Source organism: Pristiophorus japonicus, chromosome 12 (genome assembly GCF_044704955.1).
Source record: "Pristiophorus japonicus isolate sPriJap1 chromosome 12, sPriJap1.hap1, whole genome shotgun sequence".
NCBI lineage: Eukaryota > Metazoa > Chordata > Chondrichthyes > Pristiophoridae > Pristiophorus > Pristiophorus japonicus.
The window spans coordinates 14025650-14053073 of record NC_091988.1 but is presented as its reverse complement, the minus strand read 5'-3'; the positions used below and the strand labels follow the sequence as shown (position 1 = coordinate 14053073).

The window sequence follows — 27424 nt, the reverse complement described above, 5'->3', positions numbered from 1 at the left end:
ATAGCAAGAACATCCTTCCTCAGATTAGGAGACCAAAACTGAACACAATATTCCAGGTGAGGCCTCACTAAGGCCCTGCACAACTGCAGTAAGACCTCCCTGCTCCTATACTCAAATCCCCTAGCTATGAAGGCCAACATGCCATTTGCTTTCTTAACCGCCTGCTGTACCTGCATGCCAACCTTGATGAACCATGACACCCAGGTCTCGTTGCACCTCCCCTTTTCCTAATCTGTCGCCATTCTGATAATATTCTGCCTTCGTGTTTTTGCCCCCAAAATGGATTACCTCACATTTATCCACATTATACTGCATCTGCCATGTATTTGCCCACTCACCTAACCTGTCCAAGTCACCCTGCAGCCTCTTAGCATCCTCCTCACAGCTCACACCGCCACCCAGTTTAGTGTCATCTGCAAACTTGGAGATATTACACTCAATTCCTTCATCCAAATCGTTAATGTAGATTGGAAGGAGCTGGGGTCCCAGCACTGAGCCCTGCGGCACTCCACTAGTCACTGCCTGCCATTCTGAAAAGGACCCGTTTATCCTGACTCTCTGCTTCCTGTCTGCCAACCAGTTCTCTATCCACGTCAGTACATTACCCCCAATACCATGCGCTTTGACTTTGCACACCAATCTCTTGTGTGGGACCTTGTCAAAAGCCTTTTGAAAGTCCAAATACACCACATCCACTGGTTCTCCCTTGTCCATTCTGCTAGTTACATCCTCAAAAAATTCCAGAAGATTTGTCAAGCATGATTTCCCTTTCATAAATCCACGCTGACTTGGACCGATCCTGTCACTGCTTTCCAAATGCACTGCTATTTCATCTTTAATGATTGATTCCAACATTTTCCCCACTACTGATGTCAGGCTAACTGGTCTATAATTACCCGTCTTCTCTCTCCCTCCTTTTTTTAAAAGTGGTGTTACATTAGCTACCCTCCAGTCCATAGGAACTGATCCAGAGTCGATAGACTGTTGGAAAATGATCACCAATGCATCCACTATTTCTAGGGCCACTTCCTTAAGTACTCTGGGATGCAGACTATCAGGCCCCGGGGATTTATCAGCCTTCAATCCCATCAATTTCCCGAACACAATTTCCTGCCTAATAAGGATATCCTTCAGTTCCTCCTTCTCACTAGACCCACTGTCCCCTAATACATTCGGAAGGTTATTTGTGTCTTCCTTCGTGAAGACCGAACTGAAGTATTTGTTCAATTGGTCTGCCATTTCTTTGTTCCCCATTATAAATTCACCTGAATCCGACTGCAAGGGACCTACGTTTGTCTTCACTAATCTTTTTCTCTTCACATATTTATAGAAGCTTTTGCAGTCAGTTTTTATGTTCCCTGCAAGCTTCATTTCGTACTCTATTTTCCCCCTCTTAATTAAACCCTTCGTCCTCTTCTGTTGAATTCTAAATTTCTCCCAGTCCTCAGGTTTGTTACTTTTATCTGGCCAATTTATATGCCTCTTTCTTGGTTTTAACACTATCCTTAATTTCCCTTGTTAGCCACGGTTGAGCCACCTTCCCGTTTTATTTTTACTCCAGACAGGGATGTACAATTGTTGAAGTTCATCCATGTGATCTTTAAATGTTTGCCATTGCTTATCCACCGTCAACCCTTTAAGTATCCTTTGCCAGTTTATTCTAGCCAATTCACACCTCATACCGTCGAAGTTACCTTTCCTTAAGTTCAGAACCCTAGTTTCCGAATTAACTGTGTCACTCTCCATCTTAATAAAGAATTCTACCATATTATGGTCACTCTTCCCCAAGGGGCCTCGCACAACAAGATTGCTAATTAGTCCCTTCTCATTACACATCACCCAGTCTCGATGGCCAGCTCTCTAGTTGGTTCCTCAACATATTGGTCGAGAAAACCATCCCAAGTACACTCCAGGAAATCCTCCTCCACCACATTACTACCAGTTTGGTTAGCCCAATCAATATGTAAATTATCAATATGTAGAACCATGCTGACTCTGCTTGATTAAATCATGCTTTTCCAAATGTCCTGCTATTTTTTTTTTTCTTTTTCGTAGCCAATCTTTCCAATTTTTTGTCAGATCACAAACTCCAGAGGTCACCTTGCACACATCAAGGATCACTCTGCGCCAATGCTCTTAGCCAAAAGGCCTAGAGCCACTGCACCGTTCCTGGAAGTACTGCAATACCAGGTTCGTGCCATGGAGGTGGATGGGTCAGGTCCCCCACACACCTTCCAATGTCCTGCTATTGCTTCTTTAATAATGGACTCCAGAATTTTCCCAATGACAGATGTTAGGCTAACTGGTCTATAGTTTCTTGCTTTCTGTCTGACTCCTTTTTGAAATAGGGGCATTACATTTGCGGTTTACCAATCCGCTAGGACCGCCCTAGAATCCAGGGAATTTTGGTAGATTACAACCAATGCATCCACTATCTCTGTAGCCACTTCTTTTAAGACCCTAGGTCCAGGGAACTTGTCCGCGTTTAGTCTCATTATTTTACTGAGTACTACTTCTTTCGTGATTGTATTAAGTTCCTCCCTCCCTATAGTCCCTTGTCTTTGACCACGTGTTCCAGATGTGCTGCTCATTTTGTGCTGGTTCCTGACACAAAACCAATTTCTCTGCCTGTGATATTTTAAGAGTCATTTAAACTGTGTTTAAAATATTGGAGAGGAATTTGTGTGAGTGCATTAAAGGTTCATGCTATCACATCACCAACAGTAATTTCAACACTAATAATTCTGAAAATATACAAGACTATTGTGTGATTCAGCAAAGGCTATAATAAAGGTTACATGTAATATATATGGATACTGTTATATTCTGAAAACATAATGTGAGCAATATTTTTGAATAGGTCATTATTTTGTCATAGTGCACAAATGACGCAATTTGACTATAACAGATACACTTTCTCTTTCATTATGACGCAATTTGACTAGAACATACAGCATCTCTCTCATGATTGTATTGTTTTAAAAGGCGGTAATAGTAACCTAATTTTACATTCCCCATTTTAAAAAGTGTCTTTAATTTATAGAAAAAATAAATGGTTAAACGTAGCATGTATTAGTTATAAAATAGCTCTTTATCTTTAAAATCCATTAGCAGCATGTCCAGTTTGTTTATGATATAATTATATTATAAAACATGCCTGCATACTGATTTAGTCATTATGTGCAGAGGTGTCAGTAAATATGTGATGCCAGTCAGTTTAGAAATTACATTTTACCGTTTTTAATCAAGTGATTGATTTTTCACTTACTGTTATGATGTAATTGACTTGTCAAGTGCTATTATGTTAAATAGATGGGTGCTACAGACTAACCCACTGATCTGACACTTAACTGCTTATGGACATCTCAAAGATATACCCCAGTCAACCAATCTGTCCAATGAAATTGCAGCAGACTTTTATTGATATATTGACATGAACGGTTTGAAGCACTGTTATATATGAAAGTAGCGGCCTTTGTATTCAGTCACATCAGTTTTTTAATAAATGTACTACCTGCTTTAAGGGTGAGCCCAGTTATAAATGTTTGGAACATGAGATCATTTTGGCGATTTACAAATAATTTTTACTGGCTCACTGAACTAAGTTGTACAAAATGCCTTCAGTATATTTTTTGATGTTGAAATCTCGTCAAACCGACAACAATGCAAAATAAAAAATGGGACAGATTAAATGTCGACAAGGTCCCACACAAGAGATTAATGTGCAAAGTTAAAGCACATGGGATTGGGGGTAGTGTGCTGACATGGATTGAGAACTGGTTGGCAGACAGGAAGCAAAGAGTAGGAGTAAATGGGGACTTTTCAGAATGGCAGGCAGTGACTAGTGGGGTACCGCAAGGTTCTGTGCTGGGGCCCCAGCTGTTTACACTGTACATTAATGATTTAGACGAGGGGATTAAATGTAGTATCTCCAAATTTGCGGATGACACTAAGTTGGGTGGCAGTGTGAGCTGCAAGGAGGATTCTATGAGGCTGCAGAGCGACTTGGATAGGTTAGGTGAGTGGACAAATGCATGGCAGATGAAGTATAATGTGGATAAATGTGAGGTTATCCACTTTGGTGGTAAAAACAGAGAGACAGACTATTATCTGAATGGTGACAGATTAGGAAAAGGGCAGGTGCAAAGAGACCTGGGTGTCATGGTACATCAGTCATTGAAGGTTGGCATGCAGGTACAGCAGGCGGTTAAGAAAGCAAATGGCATGTTGGCCTTCATAGCGAGGGGATTTGAGTACAAGGGCAGGGAGGTGTTGCTACAATTGTACAGGGCATTGGTGAGGCCATACCTGGAGTATTGTGTACAGTTTTGGTCTCCTAACCTGAGGAAGGACATTCTTGCTATTGAGGGAGTGCAGCGAAGGTTCACCAGACTGATTCCCGGGATGGCGGGACTGACCTATCAAGAAAGACTGGATCAACTGGGCTTGTATTCACTGGAGTTCAGAAGAATGAGAGGGGACCTCATAGAAACGTTTAAAATTCTGACGGGGTTAGACAGGTTAGATGCAGGAAGAATGTTCCCAATGTTGGGGAAGTCCAGAACCAGGGGACACAGTCTAAGGATAAGGGGGAAGCCATTTAGGACCGAGATGAGGAGGAATTTCTTCACCCAGAGAGTGGTGAACCTATGGAATTCTCTACCACAGAAAGTTGTTGAGGCCAATTCACTAAATATATTCAAAAAGGAGTTAGATGAAGTCCTTACTACTAGGGGAATCAAGGGGTATGGTGAGAAAGCAGGAATGGGGTACTGAAGTTGCATGTTCAGCCATGAACTCATTGAATGGCGGTGCAGGCTAGAAGGGCCGAATTGCCTACTCCTGCACCTATTTTCTATGTTTCTATGTTTCTATGCTTCTTTGTATTGCTATCCCTTGGCGATAGTTCTTGGAATGGAGTACAAGTTCTGTATCTATGCAGAAGTAGGCATCTGTAGATTCCTAATGACTCATGGATAAACCGTTAAATACACGAAACACGTCCCGAAATTGCCCGCAGCCATCCCCTCAGATCGCTGACCTTCCCCACCCCCCCCCCCCCACGACCCATATTCCGCACCGTGATGCCCTCTTTCCCCCCGCCCTGATGTCTTCATTTCTCTCCCACCCCCACATATTCCTCTCTCTCACCGCCCCCTCCACGCATCCTCCCTCCCCCCCCATCCCCCCCCTCCGCGCGTCCTCTCTTCCCCCACCCTCCTCTGTACCCTCTCCAGTGCAATCACATCTTTCCTGTAATGTGGTGACTAGAAATGCACGCAGTCATCATCATCATAGGCAGTCCCTCGGAATTGAGGAAGACTTGCTTCCACTCTTAATATGAGTCCTTAGGTGACTGAACAGTCCATTACGAGAGCGCTTGCTCTGGGAGTCTTGTGTCTGGCAGGCGGACAATGTGGTCTGCCCAGTGGAGCTGATTAAATGTGGTCAGTATTTCAATGCTAGGGATGTTGGCCTGGTCGAGGACGCTAATGTTGGTCCGTCTGTCCTCCCAGAGGATTTGTAGGATCTTGCGGAGACATCATTGCTGGTATTTCTCCAGCGACTTGAGGTGTCTTCTGTACATCGTCCATGTCTCTGAGCTATACAGGAGGGCGGGTATTACTACAGCCCTGTAGACCATGAGCTTGGTGGCAGTTTTGAGGGCCTGGTCTTCAAACACTTTTTTCCTCAGATTGCCAAAGGCTGCACTGGTGCACTGGAGGCAGTGTTGAATCTCGTCGTCAATGTCTACTCTTGTTGATAAGAGGCTCCCAATGTATGGGAAATGGTCCACGTTGTCCAAGGCCGCGCCGTAGATCTTGATGACTGGGGAGCAGTGCTGTGCGGTGAGGACAGGCAGGTGGAAGACCTTTGTCTTACGGATGTTTAGTGTAAGGCCCATGCTTTCGTACGCCTCAGTAAATACATCGACTATGTCCTGGAGTTCAGCCTCTGTATGTGCACAGATACAGGCGTCGGCCGCGTAGTGCAGCTCGATGACAGAGGTTGGACCTGGCCTGGAGATGGCGAAGGTTGAACAGGTTCCCACTGGTTCTGTAGTTTATTTCCACTCCAGCGGGGAGCTTGTTGACTGTGAGGCGGAGCATGGCAGTGAGGAATATTGAGAAGAGGGTTGGGGTGATGACGCAGCCCTGTTTGACCCCGGTCCAGACGTAGATTGGATCTGTAATGGATCCATTGGTCAGGATCACGGCCTGCATGTTGTCGTGGAGCAGGCGGAGGATGGTGATGAACTTTTGGGGGCATCCGAAACAGAGGAGGGTGCTCCATAGACCCTCGCGGTTGACAATGTCACAGGCCTTTGTAAGGTCGAAGAAGGCCATGTATAAGGGCTGGTGCTGTTCCCTGCATTCTTCCTGCAGCTGTCATGCTGCAAAAATCATGTCCGTTGTGCTCTGTAGGGGACGAAATCTGCACTGTGACTCCGGGAGGAGCTCCTCAGCCACAGGGAGAAGACGGTTGAGGAGGACTCTAGCGACGACTTTCCCAGTGGCTAATAGCAGGGAGATTCCTCTGTAGTTGCTGCAGTCGGACCTGTCCCCTTTTTTAAAGATGGTCACGATCACAGTATCTCTAAGATCTCCTGGCATGCAGTACTCCAGCTGTGGCCTAACCAGTGTTTCATACTATTAAATGATGGTGTTCAGAAAATTGGGTGTACTCGTACAGGAAACACAGTCAGCATTCAGGTACAGCAAGCAATTAGGAAAGCAAATGGCATGTTAGCCTTCATTGCAAGGGGGTTGGAGTACAAGAGTAAGGAAGTCTTGCTACAGTTGTACAGGGCTTTGGTGAGACCACACCTGGAGTACTGTGCACAGTTTTGGCGGCCTATCTGAGAAAGAACATACATGCCCTCGAGGCGGAGCAACAAAGGTTCACTCGATTGATCCCTGGGATGAGATATGAAGAGAAATTGAGTAGATTGAGCTAAAAGTCTCTGGAGTTTAGAAGAATGAGAGGTGATCTCATTAAAACATATTGGATTCTGAGGGGCATTGACAGGGTGGATGCTGAGAGGTTCTTTCCCCTGGCTGGAGAGTCTAGAACTAGGGGACATAGACTCAGGATAAGGGGGTGGCCATTTAAGATGGAGATGAGGAGGTATTTCTTCACTCAGAGGGTTGTGAATCTTTGGAATTCTCTACCCGAAAGGGTTGTGGAGGCTCAGTCGTTAAGTATATTTAAGACAGAGATCGATAGATTTTTGGAATCTAGGGGAATCAAGGGATATGGGGATCTGGCAGGAATGTGGAGTTGAGGTTGAAGATCAGCCATGATATTGAATGGCGGAGCAGGCTCGAGGGGCCATATGGCCTACACCTCCTAATTCTTATGTTTTCCCACCAGCCGCAATGTCCTTTCCCTCTCTCTCTTCCCCCCACCACTGCGGTGTACTCTCTTCCTACCCCCCTCCCAGTCATGACCAACCTTCCCCACTCCCGATTGCCGAGAACCGTCCCCAAGCATCCCCAGCTGCGGCCTCCTTACACTGGGACTCCCTCCCAGCGGCCGGCCACGCTGTCCAATTTGTCCGGCTGCCGGAAGGAAAGGGGAACCTAAAAATGATAATGAGGTCTCGCCACCTCTGCATCCCCGGCCTTGCCGGGTTATAAAGCAGTTTCAACTTTCCCCACAGCCTCCTCACAAAATTGGCCCATCGTACATTCACCCAAACAGTATTTCATTATGAATTGGATGTTTGTTCATTTAATTCAGGGTATCTTGTAAAAGCATTTTAAAATGGATTCTATCCGACACTACAATGACATTTTCAGAAGAATGCATGGGGCCAAAATTGCCCCCCCCGCCCGAAACGGGGTGCCCCCTCCCCATTTTGTGTGTTTTCACCGCCGCGGTGGTTGAGGTCGCCTCTTGAGCGAAATTCCGCTCTTTGTTTGTTTTTTTTACTTGGATCCGGAAGTTACTCTTAATGGGGGCCGGTGGTAACACCTGAGGGGCGGAAGTTGTGGGGGGGGGGGGCGGGGTGCGGAGTGACCGCTGCGATGATGTCATCACGCGCCGTGTCACCACGGCTCTCCCCTTCGCTTAAAGGAGAGAGCCTCCGCGATTTTTAACATTTCGGTCCACTGGGCCACCAGTGGGTTTCGGCCGGGCCAGTGGCCTGGCACCCAAGAGAGGGGGGTGCCGGGCTGCCTGTTGACGGCCCGGCCAAACCAGGGGCATAATTGTTGACATGTCAGCTGACATGTCACTTGGCCGACAAAAAAAAAAAATGCGACAGCCGGCGGCGCGCCTTCCCCTTTAGGGAAGCCACACCACCGTTGCAGAAGGCCACAGCCTGACTGGACCACCGGGGAAAAGCTTGTATTGGCACCGCCAGGCAGGCCGGAGATTTTCAGAGCGGAATGTCGCCGTCGGGAGGTAAATTGGCGGTGCACACGGTGATGATACACATACCGTGGATCGGCGGTGGGCTGGGCCGGGGATCGGAGCACCGCCAGCAAAGCTCGGAAGGGCAACTGGGCTATCAGCGGCCATTCCACTAAAAGTCAGCGGCCAGTCCACTCCGCAGCGTGACCGCCGGTTTGCGGTGGGAACAGGCCTTAAGGAGAGGGAAAATCTTGGGCCCTAGGTGTTTGAAATGTTAGTGTATCAGTTCTGTAAATTAATTTTATTGCCTTGGAATGCAGTCTTTTTTTTTTACAGATTTATAAATTGAGCGCAGGAGAATACTTCTAATTATTTTGCTGCTGCTGTCATCTTCAAAATTAGAACTGTCTCGCACTGCTCAAAGTCTTTTTGGAAATCTGTGGCATCTGAAGGAAATGATTTATGTGAAACAATTTGCTGTAAATGACACAATCTTCTGGCCTGATAAAGTTTGCAATTTTTATGAATGGATCAGCAACTAATAAAACTTTAGAAGGAACAAAATTCTTGGTTCCGAATATATTAACGAAGTGCAGGGCTAAACCTGGAAAAGCTTTAAATAGAAATATTATCCATTTTTAGTGATGGTTAAATACTTTGGGCATGCAGATCCTTCAAGTTTATGGTGTGATAACTGAATGCAGATGAGAAATGAATGCTTCACGATGGATTTTTTTTTATTGGCCTGTTGTGCTAAAGCCTATATGTTACTAGTAAACATAGTAATATTTTCCATTTCAAGCTCTCGGTGGGCAGTTTGTGTTTAAGTGAATTGTCCCTGCAGTTCACACCATATACATCAGCTTCTCTGCTGGAGGTCTGCTTTGATTCACCTGCCGATTTAATGCATCTCCATTATACTAGGGGAGGTCACACAGATGAGCCATTAGTCCTTCTGATGATTCATTTTAGGGCACAACTTCAGTTCAGAATATACACTTGATATCTTAAAAACACTTTTCTCGGAAAATCTACTTCATAAAAAGTTTCTCAAATTGATTGATGGTTCCAGCAGATGCAAACGTCGTTATTTTCCCTTCATTCCTCTGCCCACTGTTGAAAAATATGTCTTTTTAAATCTCTTCCATTCGCTTGAGCCAGGCAAGAATCTTTGAGAGTGGCCTAGCACCAGATCTCGGTTGGTGTTGCTATGTTATCGGCCAGTAGGTCATCATCATAGGCGATCCCTCGAACGAGGATGACTTGCTTCCACACAAAAAGGGATGAGTTCACAGATGTTTCAATGAAGGACCCGATGTTCCAGTCCTGAACTCCAATTGAAGGATGGGCGATGCCTGTGCGTGGATTTTTTTTTTTAACGTGGGGTGACCGTTGCACATCAGCCACTACACGGGCTTGACAGAGCTAAGCCTTTATCCAGTGGCGAGGGTTAAACCAGGACAACTGGAGACCTGCTCTGCTGCACGGACCTAATGCGCGCACACATCGCAGTGTGGGCTGGCCCGTGCTGCCCCTGGGCCCTCGCTTCTTCTGGGCCCCGTACCCTCATTTGCCGCACCTCCGCCTACATTAATACTGATGGCATCACACGACTTGAGATCCTGTCCATTCACAGCGCAACAACATTTGACCCAATTGTCTCAGGTTCATTTGTCTCCCTGTTTACCCTGCCTCCTTTTGGGTGAGCCTGATTAGTTTGCATCTACCCCTGTTAGATTAGGGAAACACACACATTTGTCCTCCCACCTCTTGGAACATGCCATTGAACATTTAGAAGTCAAATGTTATGGGCGGAGTTTGAACCCTCCCTGCCTGGCGGAAACAGGGCAGGAGATGGGTGCAGTTAAAATGGAGTTGGGGACCTACCCACTCGCTTCCCATCCCAATCTGGCCGACTGCGATTTTAAATTGCACATCCGGCGGTAACCCGCTTTCTTTAAATGTGAAGATCTTCCTCTGACGATATCATGGGGGCTTGACTGCTACTTTTACCTGAGACCTGAACGGGAAAGCTGTGGTGTCTTTCCTGCCAGGGAAGAGCTGTTGGGAGCTTTATCGAGGGCTAGAAGAGGCCCAATAAGGCTTTTTAAACATAATTGAAGTTTCCTGTGGGCCAGGAGGAATAGGACTCCTGAGTTTTTCCCTCTGTCCTCTTCTCCACCCCCGCCCGAACAATCTGCTTATTTGTGCCGGGGACCGTTCCCCCGAGTCCCCAGCGGTTACCTCCGAGCCAACGAACTTGAACAGCCGGGCAGCCGCTCCCTGGCTCTTTTGGTGGGATTTAGGCAGGTTATTGAGAACCGGCTGTTAACATTGTCCAAGTTACCCTCGACTGCATTCCTGCCTGGGAGTTAAAATTGCCCCCTAATAGCTATAATGTTTTCAATTGTTGACAGCCAAGTCTGTACAGACTAGTAACCAGGCTTACACAGCTTCAGTAAGAGGTGTGTAACTGAACTTAACATCTGTTCTTTGTCAGTGGTATTGTAACAAGACAGTAGCACATAATTGACAGAAGTTAGCCTGACTATCTGATATACCGGTGTGCTGCAGAATTGTTTTGGTATTTTGTTTAACCGTTTCAGAACAAAACATTTCCATTCATGCTGTGTAGCTGAGAACATTGTACGTTACCAAATAAAAGTGGTCATTACTCCGTAACCATTTTTTAAAAATCCCTCAAATGTTTGTCAACCAGGTCATTTTTGAGTTTGTGCTGAGTTTTTTGTGGTTTTTAAATGTTATTTTGCAGTGTTCTACCTAAAGGGCTCCGTTATCATCATTTAAATGATCCAAGTGTATTTCTGGGTTTAGACACTTGTATGATGGTTTGCTGAATTTTATTTTTAATAATTTTATCTTTAGATATTTTTCATTTCAGGAAAGTTCAAAAGTTTGAGACAAATGTCACCAATAAAATAATAGCTTCGATGGCTAAATTGAACACCATGTCATTGTGTTAAAAAATCATCTGTTCTGTCGGTGTACTCGCAGACATTTTGGATGATGTCTTCATCACAGAATGATACAGCACAGAAGGAGGCCATTCGGCCCATCGTTGCCTGTGCCGGCTCTTTGAACGAGCTCTCCAATTAGTTCCACTCCCCCCGCCCTTTCCCCATAGTCCTGCAACTGTTTCCCCTCGTGTTAGCTTTTGTTAAAGGGACGAAGAGGAGGATGGTCTCATTTGCTGTGACTAGGCTCAACTTCTGTAGTTTAAATAATGTTTTAAAGAGCCACAGGAATGGATTGTATTTGGTTTTCTGAATAAGTCAGACAACTGTGCAGATTCCAATGTATTTTGTAGCACAAAACGCAGACATTTGTCACATATCGGGATTCACAGAGAACAATTCAAGACATGTATTCAACTTTTATATTTAACTCTATGAAGATCTTCTTCAAGTCTGAGGCCACATTTAGCTGAATAGCTGCCAAGTGTGAAAAAAAATCACCTTGAAACAAACAGTGTAGGTTGCATATTGTCAAACTGTACGTTCCAGCTCTTAAATTTTTTGTCAATAATTTGAGTCACCAGCACATTAAGTGAGTCATGTCCTTTAGCTAACTAGCATATTTTTGTGCTCATCTGGTGTTATCTTCTAATAGAAGTCTGTTTTCTCCATTATTGGTTTCCACCACAGCAATTCATCAGAGCAGCAAGGATCAGCTAAACCCCCATTAACCTCCTCCAATATGACATCACGAATACTGCTACGACAGCAGCTCATGCGCGAGCAAATGCAGGAGCAGGAACGACGAGAACAGCAGCAGGCAGCACAGTTCATTCAGCAGCGAGTGCCAGTCAGCCAGACACAGGCCATCAACGTCAGCGTCCCCACCAGCCTACCCACAAATACCCAGGTGCCAATGGAAGTCCTCAAGGTATAGCTTATCCTTTATGTCTGTCTTCCTTATCAGACTGTATTACCTGATATATCAGACCTTTTGAGGAGACGTTCAGTAAGGCTATGAAGGGAATAATCTCCCTAATTTAGATTAACCAGATGAGCAGTAGGAGAATTATACACAGTAAAATATTATTAACTCTTTTACAGTTAATGCATCATGATAATCAGAAGCGTACATACAGTCTCTGCGACACATTGTAGCATTAAATATTTGCTGTCTTTGAAAATGGTAACAGGTTAAATTTGATTTTCAAAACAGCTGTCGCTTTCATTTTAAAAGTTATTTTCTTGGAATGTACTTTTTGAACATTTTGTCAGATGCCCAGAACCGAAGCTGGTCACAGAAACTACTGCACTATCTAATACATGCTGGGCTTTCAACTCTTTGCCAGTGGTCACATTTAATCGTATTTCCTCCAATGAGTTGACGTCTTCTAATAACCCTGATTCTTCATCAGACAGGGAACTGCAGGGGCTTGTTAGTATGTCCCTATTATTGGGGCTATAGTAAATACCTGCCTAATTACTGCAGGATCTCCATTTGGGTAATACAAGAATTTAGATTTTTCTTGTCGTTGTTGTGAACCTGTATCTAGATTCATATATTTGAACTGTCACTCAAAGTGTTCAGACTTTGATTATTTATTTCATTTTTCTTATAATATTGTATAACAAAAGAACAAAACAGGAGCAACTAGAAAATGGAATTTTACAGTGGTTGACTAATAGCTCCATTGTTTATCTGCTCTGTGCATCAGGCCTTTGATCAATTTTATGGTTACTGAAGCTCGTCAAAAGAATGAAGTGTCAGAATACTCCTTTCTGGTCTCATCGCTTCTCTGTTTAGTATTGCTATTTTAAGTGTGTTTATTGATGTTTCTAATTATGTCAAGTTTGATGTTTAAATAAGTTTGGGATTGTTCTGTTCCAATTAATGCAAAATCTGCATTCAGTTTTGTAAAATCAGATATAGTTTGTTCCATTTGAATGAATGAAACACAGAAACAAGAAGGTAAAGCTTGAATTATATTTTATTATATTTTTCATTATGTTCTCTAGAAAAGCGGTCCTGTAAATAAGTCAGGTTTGTATAAATTGGGCAACATTTGTAATCCAAGCTTCTTGAACAAAGGTGTTGTTATTTCTGTTTCGACTGAAGTTGGTCACAGACTTTGAATATAATTTTGTTCAGCCTAATCTCTTTACAATCCTGTTTGTGTGGAGTAAAACCTTCAACGTTCCATTAATAGAAAACTGTGATCATTTTACCAGTTTCATTAAAAACATAAATGGATCAAAACAAATTATCTTACATTTCATGTACAAAGGATTGTTTAGGAGTTCTTGGTGGTGAAAATCTGTAAAGATCGCTCCAATTGAGTTTCAAAGCTGTAATGAAGTCATACGGTCCTGACACATTCCAAGAACGGAACGTAAAATTCTTCTGATGGCTCAGCTGGTTTAGGCAATACATGGGTGAAACACACAGACTAAGGCGGTTCCAGGTCCGATTCCCGGCCTATGCTGAGTTAGTTCATCTCAGCCAGGTGGTGGTAGGGCCATTGCAGTTTGCCTCCAGGTTAGGCAGGGAAATGTCGAGAGCTGCTGATTGATGTCCAGCACCCCCCTCCCCCCTCCCCCCTCCTCCCCCTCCTCCTCCTCCTCCTCCCCCTCCCCCTCCCCCTCCCCCTCCTCCTCCCCCCCTCCCCCTCCCCCTCCCCCTCCCCCTCCTCCTCCCCCTCCCCCTCCCCCCCTCCTCCCCCTCCCCCTCCCCCCCTCCTCCTCCTCCTCACCCTCCTCCTCCCCCTCCCCCTCCTCCTCCTCCTCCTCCCCTCCTCCCCCTCCCAGTTGGAAGTGCTCCTCTGGAAATATCAGTTGAGGACAAGATCACGTGCGCTCCTGGTGTCATCCACAGTCCTAATAGACGATTGCCATACTCACAGTCTAGACCCACATGGATATTGGTTACTTGGACAAGATATCAGAGGGCATCTAGTATGTGTGGAAATGTATCGTAGTAAGAAAGGAAGGTGAGAAAACTGGAAAGAAGAAATGAAAGAAAAGTGCTTTATGAAAGTTAGTCAAAACTTCCAGGTTGAACTGCAGACTTAAAACGAACTGGACTGTTATGCAGAATGGATCATTTTACAATATATATTTTTAAATGGGGATGCTTGTATGACAAAGTTAGTGTGATGTATATGAAAAGGTAGAGGAGATATTTGTGATGTCTAACCTGGCGGTACATAGTATTGTATGATGAGCACTAAGTTTTTTTTAAACCAGTGGATTACAAATGAAGAAATACTTTGTTCACTGTGAACAAGTTTGTTTGTCTAGGTACATTTTTTTCTCCTCAGGACTTCTGACAATTATACTCATTCGATCAAACCCCTTCCTCTTGTGTGTTGCTACGTGTCAGGCAATGACCCGATTGCATTATGGTAACATCATGTCAATCTGTGCATCCTTGCTATTCAGTTGGCCGATAAAAGATAAATTTCTTAGTCGATTTCTGCCCGCCGCCATCTTAACTGGGTCTTTTTTTATGTGATCAAGGCACTCGCCTGACTCAGGCAGGGGTCTCATTAATATATGCTAATTAGTGTCCTATAACAGCAGCAGCATCATCATATGCAGTCCCTCGGAATCGAGGAAGACTTGCTTCCACTCCTGAAGTGAGTCCTTAGGTGACTGAACGTTCCAATACAAGAGCCACAGTCCCTGTCACAGGTGGGACAGATAGTCGTTGAGGATAAGGGAGGGTGGGACAGGTTTGCCGCACGCTCTTTCCGCTGCCTGCGCCTGATTTCTGCACGCTCTTGGCGATGAGACTCGAGGTGCTCAGCGCACTCCTGGATGCACTTCCTCCACTTAGGGTGGTCATTGGCCAGGGACTCCCAGGTGTCAGTGGGGATGTTGCATAGAAACAAAGACATAGGTGCAGGAGTAGGCCATTCGGCTCTTTGAGCCTGCACCGCCATTCAATAAGATCATGGCTGATCATTCCCTCAGTACTCCTTTCCTGCTTTCTCTCCATACCCCTTGATTCCCTTAGCCATAAGGGCCATATCTAACTCCCTCTTGAATATATCCAATGAACTGGCATCAACAACTCTCTGCAGCAGGGAATTCCACAGGTTAACAACTCTCTGAGTGAAGAAGTTTCTCCTCATCTCAGTCCTAAATGGCCTACACCTTATCCTAAGACTATGTCCCCTGATTCTGGACTTCCCCCAACATCGGGAACATTCTTCCTGCATCGAACCTGTCCAATCCCATCAGAATCTTATACTTTTCTATGAGATCCCCTCTCATCCTTTTAAACTCCAGTGAATAAAGGCCCAGTTGATCCAGTCTCTCCTCATATGACAGTCCAGCCATCCCTGGAATCAGTCTGGTGAACCTTCGCTGCACTCCCTCAATAGCAAGAACGTCCTTCCTCAGATTAGGAGACCAAAACTGAACACAATATTCCAGGTGAGGCCTCACCAAAGCCCTGTACAAGTGCAGTAAGACCTCCCTGCTCCTATACTCAAATCTTCTAGCTATGAAGGCCAACATACCATTTGCCGCCTTCACCACCTGCTGTACCTGCATGCCCACTTTCAGTGACTGATGAACCATGACACCCAGGTCTCGCTGCACCTCCCCTTTTCCTAATTTGCCACCATTCAGATAATATTCTGCCTTTGTGTTTTTGCCCCCAAAATGGATAGCCTCACATTTATCCACATTATACTGCATCTGCCATGCATTTGCCCACTCATCTAACCTGTCCAAGTCCACCTCATCAGGGGGGCTTTGATGGTGTCCTTGTAACATTTCCTCTGCCCACCTTTGGCTCGTTTGCCATGAAAGAGTTCCGAGTAGAGCGCTTGCTTTGGGAGTCTCGTGTCTGGCATGCGAACAATGTGGCCTGTCCAGTGGAGCTGGTCGAGTGTGGTCAGTGCTTCGATGCTGGGGATGTTGGCCTGGTTGGCTATGACAGCATACGTAATACCTGGGGGGAGGGGGAAACGAGAAGGCACTCTGAGAGGGTTAAAAACTCTCCTTAGTGAGGCTTGGAGGAGCAGGATTGTTGCTCCGGGACCCACAAGGAAATCCTGGGCTCCTACTGGCCCAGGAACCCCTCCTTTCCAACCATGAAATGGCCCTGATGCCTCCTCTCACAAGGTGCCTTGGTGCCAGCAGGCGGCTTCTGGGTTCTATGATTTTTTTTACTTGTCTGTAGCCAGCCAGATGCCTCCTTCCACCTGTTTCAAGCAGGCAGCTGTCTGGTGGGGCGTAAATGCGACTTGACAGTTCGAAGCAGCCGAGCCATGCCACGGAGAGACCGGGAAGGCAGTCTGCCTCCACCCAGCTTCCTGGCCACCAGATAAAATCCACATTTACTTTTTAATTCAAAATTGGGTTTTAAGTGTTTCTTTTTGTATTTTAAGGTTTTTACAATATTGACGCTATTCCTGAAATTTGAATGGCTTTAGTGGTACTGTTGGTGCCATAGCCTTGCGCTGAGTGTTGAGTTAACCAGTCGGCCAGGGAGACATTTATTTCCTTAGACCTGCTACCAGTCGAAAGATCGAGGGGCCGAAATTCAGTTGCGCAAGAAAGCTGGTGCACCTCTGAGTTTTTTTTCCTGTTTTTACCGCAGGAATCCTCGATGCAGCCAGATGATCGATTTTCAGGACTTTGACATTTTGTCAAAGTCTCAATGGAAGTCGGTGCTAGTGGGGGCGGGAGATCGACAGGAAAGCACGCTGAGGGGCTGGATTTGGGTCGGGACCGGGGCTCTGCCGCTGTCAATCAGCGCTGGAATAGTGGTGACATCACAGCGCATGTGCGTCACCTACGCTCTCTCCCAGCCGTGTGAGTGGAGAGATTCGGGCTTTTCAAATCTTCTGCCACTGAGCCACCAGGGACGGTTTTGGCCGGGCCAGCGGACCTGGCACCCAAGTGGGGGCGCCAAGCTGCCCGTTGGCAGTCCGGCCGAACCCGGGCCGCGATCTTGCCGGCCGATCGAGAAGTTGGCCGGCAAAAATAAAGACACGGCGGTCGGGGCAGTGGGCCCTCCCCTTGAAGGGCCGCTGCGCTGACGGGCCCCACACAGCCAGCAGAAGGTGCACCGACAGAGAAAGCTGTTGGGGGTGTGCCGCGCGGCGGGGGATCGATTTTTTTTTTTGGCCTAAATTTCGGACGGTGGATTTTTCAGGTGAGGCGGAGCAGCGGTGCGGGTTCTGATGATGCGCTTGCGGCGGTCAACAGCATCGGGGCAAAATCGGGTCCAGGCCGAAAAATCCCCGACCCGAATTTGGGTTGGGTCGGCCAGTTGACCACAAAGTGGCGGTCACGGGATTCCGCAGCATGGCCACCGCAAACGGGCAGTAACGGGGTCTTTCTGGGACCCTGAATTTCGGCTCCCACGTATATTCATTATATCTTATTATGCCTTTGTTTGAAAATCAATTCAGTGCATAATCTCGGCTTGTTTTTTCCTTCTTAAAAATCGTGCAGCTTTCCATCAAAATCTTCTTCACAAAATCTGATTTTTGTAATATTTGTGTCTAAATTTGTTTGGAGTATTTACTGTTTTAAATCGTTATTTATTAAACCTTTGGACCAAAAGCTGTAACATGTTTAGCTATATTACCTTCACATATTGTAAAGTATTTGAACTATTGTTGACTGATTGATGCTGACAAACAATAGTGTTCAGTGATGAACAGCTGTGCATTTCTCTTTCCTGCCCACTCCATCACTGGGGCAGAGCCTTCATCCATCTTAGGCCTGCTCGCTATAACACCCTCCTTAATTGACCCTGTCTTGCTACTTTTCTTACTGCCTTCAAAAGCCTCTTATAATCCTGCCTTTTCACATGTGGAAAGCAAATGCATTCTCAGGGGAGAGGCGTGGCGAGGGTGGACTTAAACTATAAAACTTATTCCACCGGCTTTAGCAATGTTGGAGCTCCACAATGTGCTGGCATTATTTACATCCATCGTTGCTTTAGCATCGCTGACGGAGATTGCAATGCATGATGCCCAGCCATGTTTGCACGGGGCATGTTAACTCTTGGCAGAACATCCCTGGCTGGAGCCAGGAGCATGGTTTCCCCAGTTTAATTTCCCATTCTCTCCTGCTCAGATATAACTCTAAAAATGGCTGACAATCTAGAGGAAATTCCTGCTTAATACCTTTTCAAATGTTCTTCACTGCTGATATTAGCAGTGTGTTCAGTCAGTTTCGATGAATGGTCCAGGTAGCCCACATAGTTTTATAATAAGTTAATAGTAGATTTGATTTGCCAAATCTAACCGTGCTGCTTCAACAACATTTACAATCAGTACACACAGTTCAGTGATTTTTTGTTTGTTATTCTTTTCTTTGTACCAAGTGGTGGGTTAATAGAGGTGATATACAGTACTATTATCAGATAGAATATGGAATTTATCCCCGGCAAAATTGCAAGTTTTAGGGAGTGGGGTCACCTGATCATTTCAATATTGTAAAAATTCATATCTATATACTTTAACTTCAATTCTGCAACATATAATCATAACATTTCTTTGGGTTTTGGATGACTTGGGATTCATCCCACCTTCTGACCACATGACCCCACTCAAGATATCCCATAAAGCTTCACAGTCAATTAAGTACTTTCGAAGTGCAATCACCGGGCATACCCCGTCACTGGGCACACCCCGTCACTGGGCACACCCCGTCACTGGGCACACCCCATCACCAGCATCACCGGGCACACCCCATCACCGGGCACACGCCGTCACCGGGCACACCCCGTCACCGGGCACACCCCGTCACCGGGCACACCCCATCACCAGCATTACTGGGCACACCCCATCACCGGGCACACCCCGTCACTGGGCACACCCCGTCACTGGGCACACCCCGTCACCAGCATCACTGGGCACACCCCGTCACTGGGCACACCCCATCACCGGGCACATCCCGTCACCAGCATCACCAGGCACACCCTCTCACCGGGCACACCCCGTCACCGGGCACACCCCGTCACCGGGCACACCCCGTCACCGGTCACACCCCGTCACCGGGCACACCCCGTCACCGGGCACACCCCATCACCAGCATCACCAGGCACACCCTGTCACTGGGCACACCGGGCACACCCGGCACACCCTGTCACTGGGCACACCCTGTCACCGGGCACACCCCGTCACCGGGCACACCAGCAGCACCAACATCCACGCCAACCTTCTCCACAATCAACTGATGCCGCACAGGACTAGGCATCAGCACCTGGCCACATTGCTGCCCGGGATGTCCTCACCATGGGCAGATTTACTTCACTTGACGCTGTACACCCTGATGCCAGGTTGGCACCACCCCGGACCATAAAGCATCCCTACAATGTCCAAACCATTCCTTGGGGGGGGGGGATTCACTGGAACTCACTAAGACATTTTCAAAGGTGCACACAAATGTGTCCAAGAAGGCAAAGTGGTGGCAATAAAGATTTCAATGTTTGACAACACATTAACAGAAACGTCATAGAAACATTGGCTAAAACACCCAAGTGCCTACCCTTGTGTGTTGTTAGTTGGTATGATTGGACAGGATGAGGGTGAGTGTGAGGGGTGGCTAGTGAGATAGGGAACTGATAATGTAGAGCGAGAGGGATGGGTGGAGTAGCAAGGTAAGTTGGTGTGAGTAGGGATGTGTAGGAGTAGGGTAGTATGGACAGAGTGATGAGGATGTGATGAGTGGCACAGCAGGATGAGGTTGAGTGCGGCTTTGCAGTAACTTTTCATGATCTACTGAGATCATTGAAAGATTTGTGCCACTGCAGCCAGGTCCTCCTGACATCCCTGCTTGTGCCCTCCTGTGCAATGTGCAACCAGGCTGTGTTGATCTCCTGGCAGGGGGGCGGGGGGCGGGGGTGGGGGTCTTCCGCCCATTGGAAGGGAAGAGAAACTCCCTGTTTGTTGTGACTCCCTGCATAAGCATATGGAGGGAGTGATGGGAGAGCCTGGGTGTAGCACCTCAATGCTGTAGAACACTGACAGCACAACTGTCAAAATGAATGTGGACAACGGTCCCTTTATGGAAACTGGTGACGTCATCAGACCCGCTTCCTTTTAATTGGCCAGGAACCTCGCAGGACGAGCTTAACGAGCCCCATAAATGGGAGATTTATCACACTGCGGTCTGCAGCGAGGAGCAGCTTCACCACCCGTCACTTACCCCGGCCGTCCCAGTCTCGCCATGGTTGGTGAAATCGCCGTCATTGTATCTACTCTATCAAAACCTTTAATAATTTTAAAGACCTCCATTACATCACCGCACCCCCCCCCCCCCCCACTCCTCCCAGCCTTCTCTTTTCAAGAGAAAAGAGACCCAGCCTGTTAATTTTATCCTGATGGGTATAACGTCGTAGTTCTGGTAACATCCTTGTAAATTGTTTTTGCACCCTCTCCAGTGCCTCTAAATCTTTTTTATAATATGGTGACCACAATTGTATGCAGTATTCCAAGTGTGCCCTAACCAAGGTTCGATACAAGTTTAGCATAACTTCACTACTTTTCAATTCTATCCCTCCCGAATAAACCCAAGTGCTTGGCTTGCTTATTTCATGGCCTTATTAACCTGCATCGCTACTTTTAGTGATTTGTGCATTTGTACTCCCAGATCTCTCTGCTCCTCCACCCCATTTAGATTATTATTTTCCAGGTAATATGTGACCTCCTTATTTTTCTTAACAAAATGTAATACCTCACATTTATCTATGTTGAAATTCATTTCCCAATTATATACCCATTCTGCAACTTTATTAATGCCGTCTTGTAATTTATTATAATCCTCCTCAGTGTTAACTATCCCTCCCAATCGAGTGTCATCTGTAAATTTAGAACTTATGTTTTTAATTCCAAAGTCTAAATTGTTAATGTAAATTGTGAACGATGGTGGTCCCAGCACTGATCTTTGTGGGATCCCAGTTCCCACTTTCTGTCGCTCTGAATAGCTACCCCTTACCCCTACTCTCTGTTTTCTGTCTTTCTGCCAGCCAGCTATCCATTCTGCTACTTATCCCGTGACTTCGCATGCTCTGACCTTATTCATTAGTCTATTATGTGGTATCTTATCGAAGGCCTTTTGCAAATTTAGATATGTTACATCTAGAGGCTTTGTGTGCAACTTTATCCAATATTTATATTTGGATAGGGAGCCAGGTCCGTGTCGGTGCTGGGCTCTGCTGTTTGTTCACTTGTTTTTTTACATCAATCCTAATGCCAAAATAGAGCACATCGGGTAAAGGCTCGCTCCCTGCTAGAAGCCACTTTGTTGACATCAATTAATGAAGCATCTTGGAATGTTCCATCACAAGCATAGAAAGGGGGTGATTGTGACTTCATGCCTGCCTGAAAGCCACTCTGGAGCTTCCCTGTCCTTCCCAGTCCTGGGAAACCATGTTATACTCTGGCGGATTTGCATTGCCAGCCTGTAACGTGATTTGAAGTGGCCCTCAGGCCAGTCTCCAGCCCCATTCCTCCCTTGTCTGCAGTGGTGCTGCTTCAGAGCACACCGGGTAATTCCCTGTAATTGGCATCAATAGAGTGATCTGTCAGCATGGACGACCCCTCCTGAGAGTCTTCATGTCTGCGTTAAAATTGATGTTTTGGAAAAAAAAGGTCCATTAAGTTCATCCTTTCTATAAAAGGTGGGAGTATTGGCATAAAATACATTCCTTGCTAATGCAACATTTAAGAAGGATTGTGCTTTGTGGAGTACATCCACTGGTAACTTGTGTTAAAGCGCTGTAACTTATTTAAGTAGCACCTTACCCAAAATTCAAAGGCATAAAAGAACAGTCCAATTGTTTAAATGATTCATCTTGGGCTCTGAAAGTAAAAGCACAGTTTGCTAGCTTGGAGTTAAATATTTATATTGTGAACTGATACAAATTCAGGAATTGTGATCTGTATTCAGCTGCAGTTTTTAATCAAATGAATATATTTTCTTAAAACTAATATAAATATCGTGAATAAAGAAATAATTTTGTAAACAAGTGATAAATATGCAATTCATTAAGTTTCTTTAGGGTGTTTGAAATCTACAATTTAACTGTTGGATCATTGATAGTTCAGTTCAGAAACAAGTAGTGCTAATCTGTTCAGATAATGGATTCCGATTAATGTTAGCTGAATGTAGTTACTTGTCTCTGAGGCAATAAAAACCTTAACTGATATCAGAGCATGAAAAGGTAAGTGATTGTAATGCATACTCAAACTGCAGACTTTATAAACTTAAATCTAAAAAGATAAGCAGTTTAGATTATAGTTATATATAGATATCATTGACATTCCTGCACTTTATGTGCTACCAAAATGTCCATAAGCTTGTTCAATGTTTCATGTCAATACTGATGCCTTTATATATGATTTTGATAGCCCAAAATGAAAGTCAGTGATTCATGCAAAAGCTGAAAGATACTGATTTAAATGGAAGGATGCTGTGATTCTTGAGTATGGAATTATTTTTGCAACAATTCAGATGTAATGACTGAATGACATAACTTACTAAATTCTTCAGTACCATTTTTCACTATTCATAAACAAAAGCTTAATGGGATGAATTAAGTTAATGTATTTATAACTGAAATCATCTTTGCAGCACTTATTACTATAAGAAAGATGAAAATAATTCAAAATAGTCATCATCATAGGCAGTCCCTCGAAATCGAGGAAGATTTGCTTCCACTCTAAAAGTGAGTTCTCAGGTGGCTGAACAGTCCAATACGGGAATTACAGTCTGTGTCATAGGTGGGACAGACAATCGTTGAGGGAAAGGGTGGATGGGGAGTCTGGTTTGCCGCACGCTCCTTCCGCTGCCTGCGCTTGTTTTCTGCATGCTCTCGGCGACGAGACTCGAGGTGCTCAGCGCCCTCCCGGATGCTCTTCCTCCACTTAGGGTGGTCTTTGGCCAGGGACTCCCAGGTGTTGGTGGGGATGTTGCATTTTATCAGGGAGGCTTTGAGGCTGTAATGGTAATTGTGTATTCAACAACAAACTATTGGCAACAGTTGAAAAGCAGGTAATCGTTATACCTTTAACTAACTGGTACTTTTCCATTGCTTAAATAGTAATGCTAAGGTCTTTGCTCAGTATCTTTAAGGCAAAGAATAGTCCAAGGTAACAATGGGGGAAAATTACATGCGTACTGTCTCTTGAAGTCTTTTTGATGTCAAAGCAGGTAAAATGTGACCCTTCCCTTCCCTGTGTTGTATATAATGCCATCCTTGAGCTAATCTTCAGAGCTTTTTACCATACTGTCGGCAGGAGTCCCTGGCTTTTTGCCAACCAGTGGAAAAGTACCATGCATAAGTAAAGTTGTTTGTTATATGCAGTTTTGATTAATTTGTCTATGGAATTTTTGTTGTCCTGAGACGGTTCAAAGTCACTGAACTGTAATTTAAGGGCAATTGATAATTTAAAGCAGCTATGGCCCCTCATAATTGCCTCAAGTGCTCGGATTGAGTACATTACATAAGAACACACATATCAATGTTACAGAATAACTCATTCAAAAAAGCATACCAGAGTTCAGCACTGAGAAAAATTGACTTTCTACAAACAAACAGTTAGTTAGCCAATCATTAGCCAGCTGCTAACCATTATTTGTCTCTGAGAAGTAAAAGTCTCATTTTTCATACTACTTTGATGATGTCACATGTTCAAGTATAGGCCATCAGTGATGCCCCATACTGTTCCTTATGTCAACATAAAAATTCTCCTCTGTTAATGAAGTAGCACATGCCAGCCTACAATGGAACCTGGATAACATCCAGACTTGGGCTGACAAGTGACAGTTCAAGTTTGTGACACATAAGTGCCAAGTAATGACCATCTCAAACAAGAGAAGCACAGCCACCTCCCCATGACCTTCAGTAGAAACTACCATCACTGAGTTCTCCAGTCACCAACAGGCCACATTAACTAGAATTGGACTAGCCATTTCAACACGGTGGTGCAAAAGCAAAAGAAAGGCTGTGTACTCTGCAATGTGTGGATCACTTCCTGACCCCTGAAGGCTCTTCACCATCGACAACGCTCAAGTCCGGTGTGTCATGTAGTGCTCACCACTTGCCTGGATGGGTGTGCAGCCAAGGGCTACGGCAGCATAGTAGTTATGTTACTGGACTAGTAAACCAGAGGCCTAGTCTCATCATCATCATCATAGGCAGTCCCTCAAAAGTCGAGGAAGACTTGCTTCCACTCTAAGTGAGTTTTCAGGTGGCTGAACAGTCCAATGCGGGAATTACAGTCTCTGTCACAGGTGGGACAGACAGTCATTGAAGGAAAGGGTGGGTGGGGAGCCTGGTTTGCAGCACACTCTTTCCGCTGTCTGCGCTCGGTTTCTGCATGCTCTTGGCGATGAGACTCGAGGTACTCAGCGCCCTCACGGATGCTTTTCCTCCACTTTGGGCTGTCATTGGCCAGGGACTCCCAGGTGCCGGTGGGGATGTTGCACTTTATCAAGCAGTCTTTGAAATGTTTCCTCTGCCCATCTGGGGCTCGCTTGCCATGTAGGAGTTCCAAATAGAACGTTTGCTTAGGGAGTGTTGTGTCGGGCATGCGGACGATGCTGGGGATGTTGGCCTGGGCGAGGACACTGACTTTGGTGCATCTATACTCCCAGGGGATTTGCAGGATCTTGCGGAGGCAGCGCTGGTGGTACTTCTCGAGTGCTTTGAGGTGTCTGCTATATATAGTCCACGTCTCTGAGCCATATAGGAGGGCAGGTATCACTACTGCCCTGTAGACTATAAGCTTGGTGCCAGATTTGAGGTCCTGGTCTTCAAACACACTCTTCCTCAGGCGATCGAAAGCTGTGCTGCACACTGGAGGCGGTGTTGGAACTCATCATCGATGTCTGCCCTTGCTTGATAGTAAGCTCCCAAGGTATGGATAAAAATGTCCACATTGTCCAAGGCCGAGCCATGGATTTTGATGACCGGGGGGCAGTACTGTGGTGGGGTCAGGTTGATGGAGGACCTTTGTCTTACAGATGTTTACTCAAAGGCCCATGCTTTCGTATGCCTCAGTGAAGGTGTTGACGATGGCTTGGAGTTCAGCCTCTGAGTGTGCGCAGATACAAGCGTCATCCGTGTATTGTAGTGACATAGGATGGAACGACCTTGGATCTGGCCTGGAGGCAACGTAGTTTGAACAGGTTCCCATTGGTTCTATAGTTTAGTTCCACTCTAGCAGGGAACTTGTTGATAGCGAGATGGAGCATTGCAGCAAGGAAGATTGAGAAGAACGTTGGTGTGATGATGCAGCCCTGCTTGATCCCGGTCCGGACGTGGATCAGTTAGTCAGGATCACGGCTTGCATGTCGTCTAATGATCCGGAGACGTGAGTTCAAATCCCACCACCGCAGTTAAATTCAGTTAATTAAATAAATCTGGAATTTTTTTTTAAAGCTAGTATCAGTATTTCAGTATTGTTGACCATGTAAAAAAACCATTTGGTTCACTAATGTCCTTTGGGGAAGGACCTAGTCTGGCCTATATGTGACTCTTGACTGCCCTCTGAAATGGTGGCTCACCACCACCACCTTCTTGAGGGCAATTTGGGATGGGCAATAAATGCTGGCCTTGCCAGCAACACCCACATCCTGTGAATAAATTTAAAAAGCCACAAATACACTCAAGAAGCTTGACACCATCCAGGACTGAGCAGTTTGCTTGATTGGTGCTCTTGCCACTGGAATCCATATCTACTTCCTCCACCACCAGCACACCGTGGCTGCAGTATGTACGTTTACAGAATGCAGCAATTCATCAAGGTTACTTGAACAGCACATCTGTCCCCTGTGACCATCAAGAAGAACAAGGGCAGCAAGATTTGAAAACTCATCAGCTCTATGCTCCCTCCAAGTCGTACACCATTCTGACCATTTGCGGATGACACTAAGTTGGGTGGCAGTGTGAGCTGTGAGGAGGATGCTGTGAGGCTGCAGAGCGACTTGGATAGGTTAGGTGAGTGGGCAAATGCATGGCAGATGAAGTATAATGTGGATAAATGTGAGGTTATCCACTTTGGTGGTAAAAACAGAGAGACAGACTATTATCTGAATGGTGACAGATTAGGAAAAGGGGAGGTGCAAAGAGACCTGGGTGTCATGGTACATCAGTCATTGAAGGTTGGCATGCAGGTGCAGCAGGCGGTTAAGAAAGCAAATGGCATGTTGGCCTTCATAGCAAGGGGATTTGAGTACAGGGGCAGGGAGGTGTTGCTACAGTTGTACAGGGCATTGGTGAGGCCACACCTGGAGTATTGTGTACAGTTTTGGTCTCCTAACCTGAGGAAGGACATTCTTGCTATTGAGGGAGTGCAGCGAAGGTTCACCAGACTGATTCCCGGGATGGCGGGACTGACCTATCAAGAAAGACTGGATCAACTGGGCTTGTATTCACTGGAGTTCAGAAGAATGAGAGGGGACCTTATAGAAACATTTAAAATTCTGACGGGGTTAGACAGGTTAGATGCGGGAAGAATGTTCCCAATGTTGGGGAAGTCCAGAACCAGAGGTCACAGTCTAAGGATAAGGGGTAAGCCATTTAGGACCGAGATGCGGAGGAACTTCTTCACCCAGAGAGTGGTGAACCTGTGGAATTCTCTACCACAGAAAGTTGTTGAGGCCAATTCACTAAATATATTCAAAAAGGAGTTAGATGAGGTCCTTACTACTAGGGGGATCAAGGGGTATGGCGAGAAAGCAGGAATGGGGTACTGAAGTTGAATGTTCAGCCATGAACTCATTGAATGGCGGTGCAGGCTAGAAGGGCTGAATGGCCTACTCCTGCACCTATTTTCTATGTTTCTATGTTTCTATGACAAGGACATACACTGGCATTCCTTCATCGATGCTGGGTCAGGGTCCCGGAATTCACTACCAAACATCACTGGGAACAACATCACCGCAAGGACTTCAGTGGTTCAAGGAGAAGACCAACGACCACCTTCTCAGGGCAACTAGGGATGGACAATAAATGTGACTTTGTCTGTGTCCCACACATTCCTAGAATGAAAAAAATGACAAGATATTTAAATTGATCTGCTTTTATGAAGGATTATTAATATTGCTGTATTTCA

At 45.5% G+C, this 27424-nt stretch overlaps 1 protein-coding gene across 14 annotated transcripts in view; it reads left to right on the top strand.

The window, feature by feature from the left end:
- Positions 1 to 27424, top strand: part of LOC139277138 (microphthalmia-associated transcription factor-like) — a 403865-nt gene that overhangs the window by 205434 nt on the left and 171007 nt on the right. For all 14 annotated transcript variants that reach the window (XM_070895178.1, XM_070895176.1, XM_070895177.1 and 11 more), the window contains one exon: positions 12024 to 12264. In XM_070895178.1, the coding sequence (XP_070751279.1) occupies positions 12024 to 12264 (241 nt within the window). The remainder of the gene's footprint in view (positions 1 to 12023; positions 12265 to 27424) is intronic.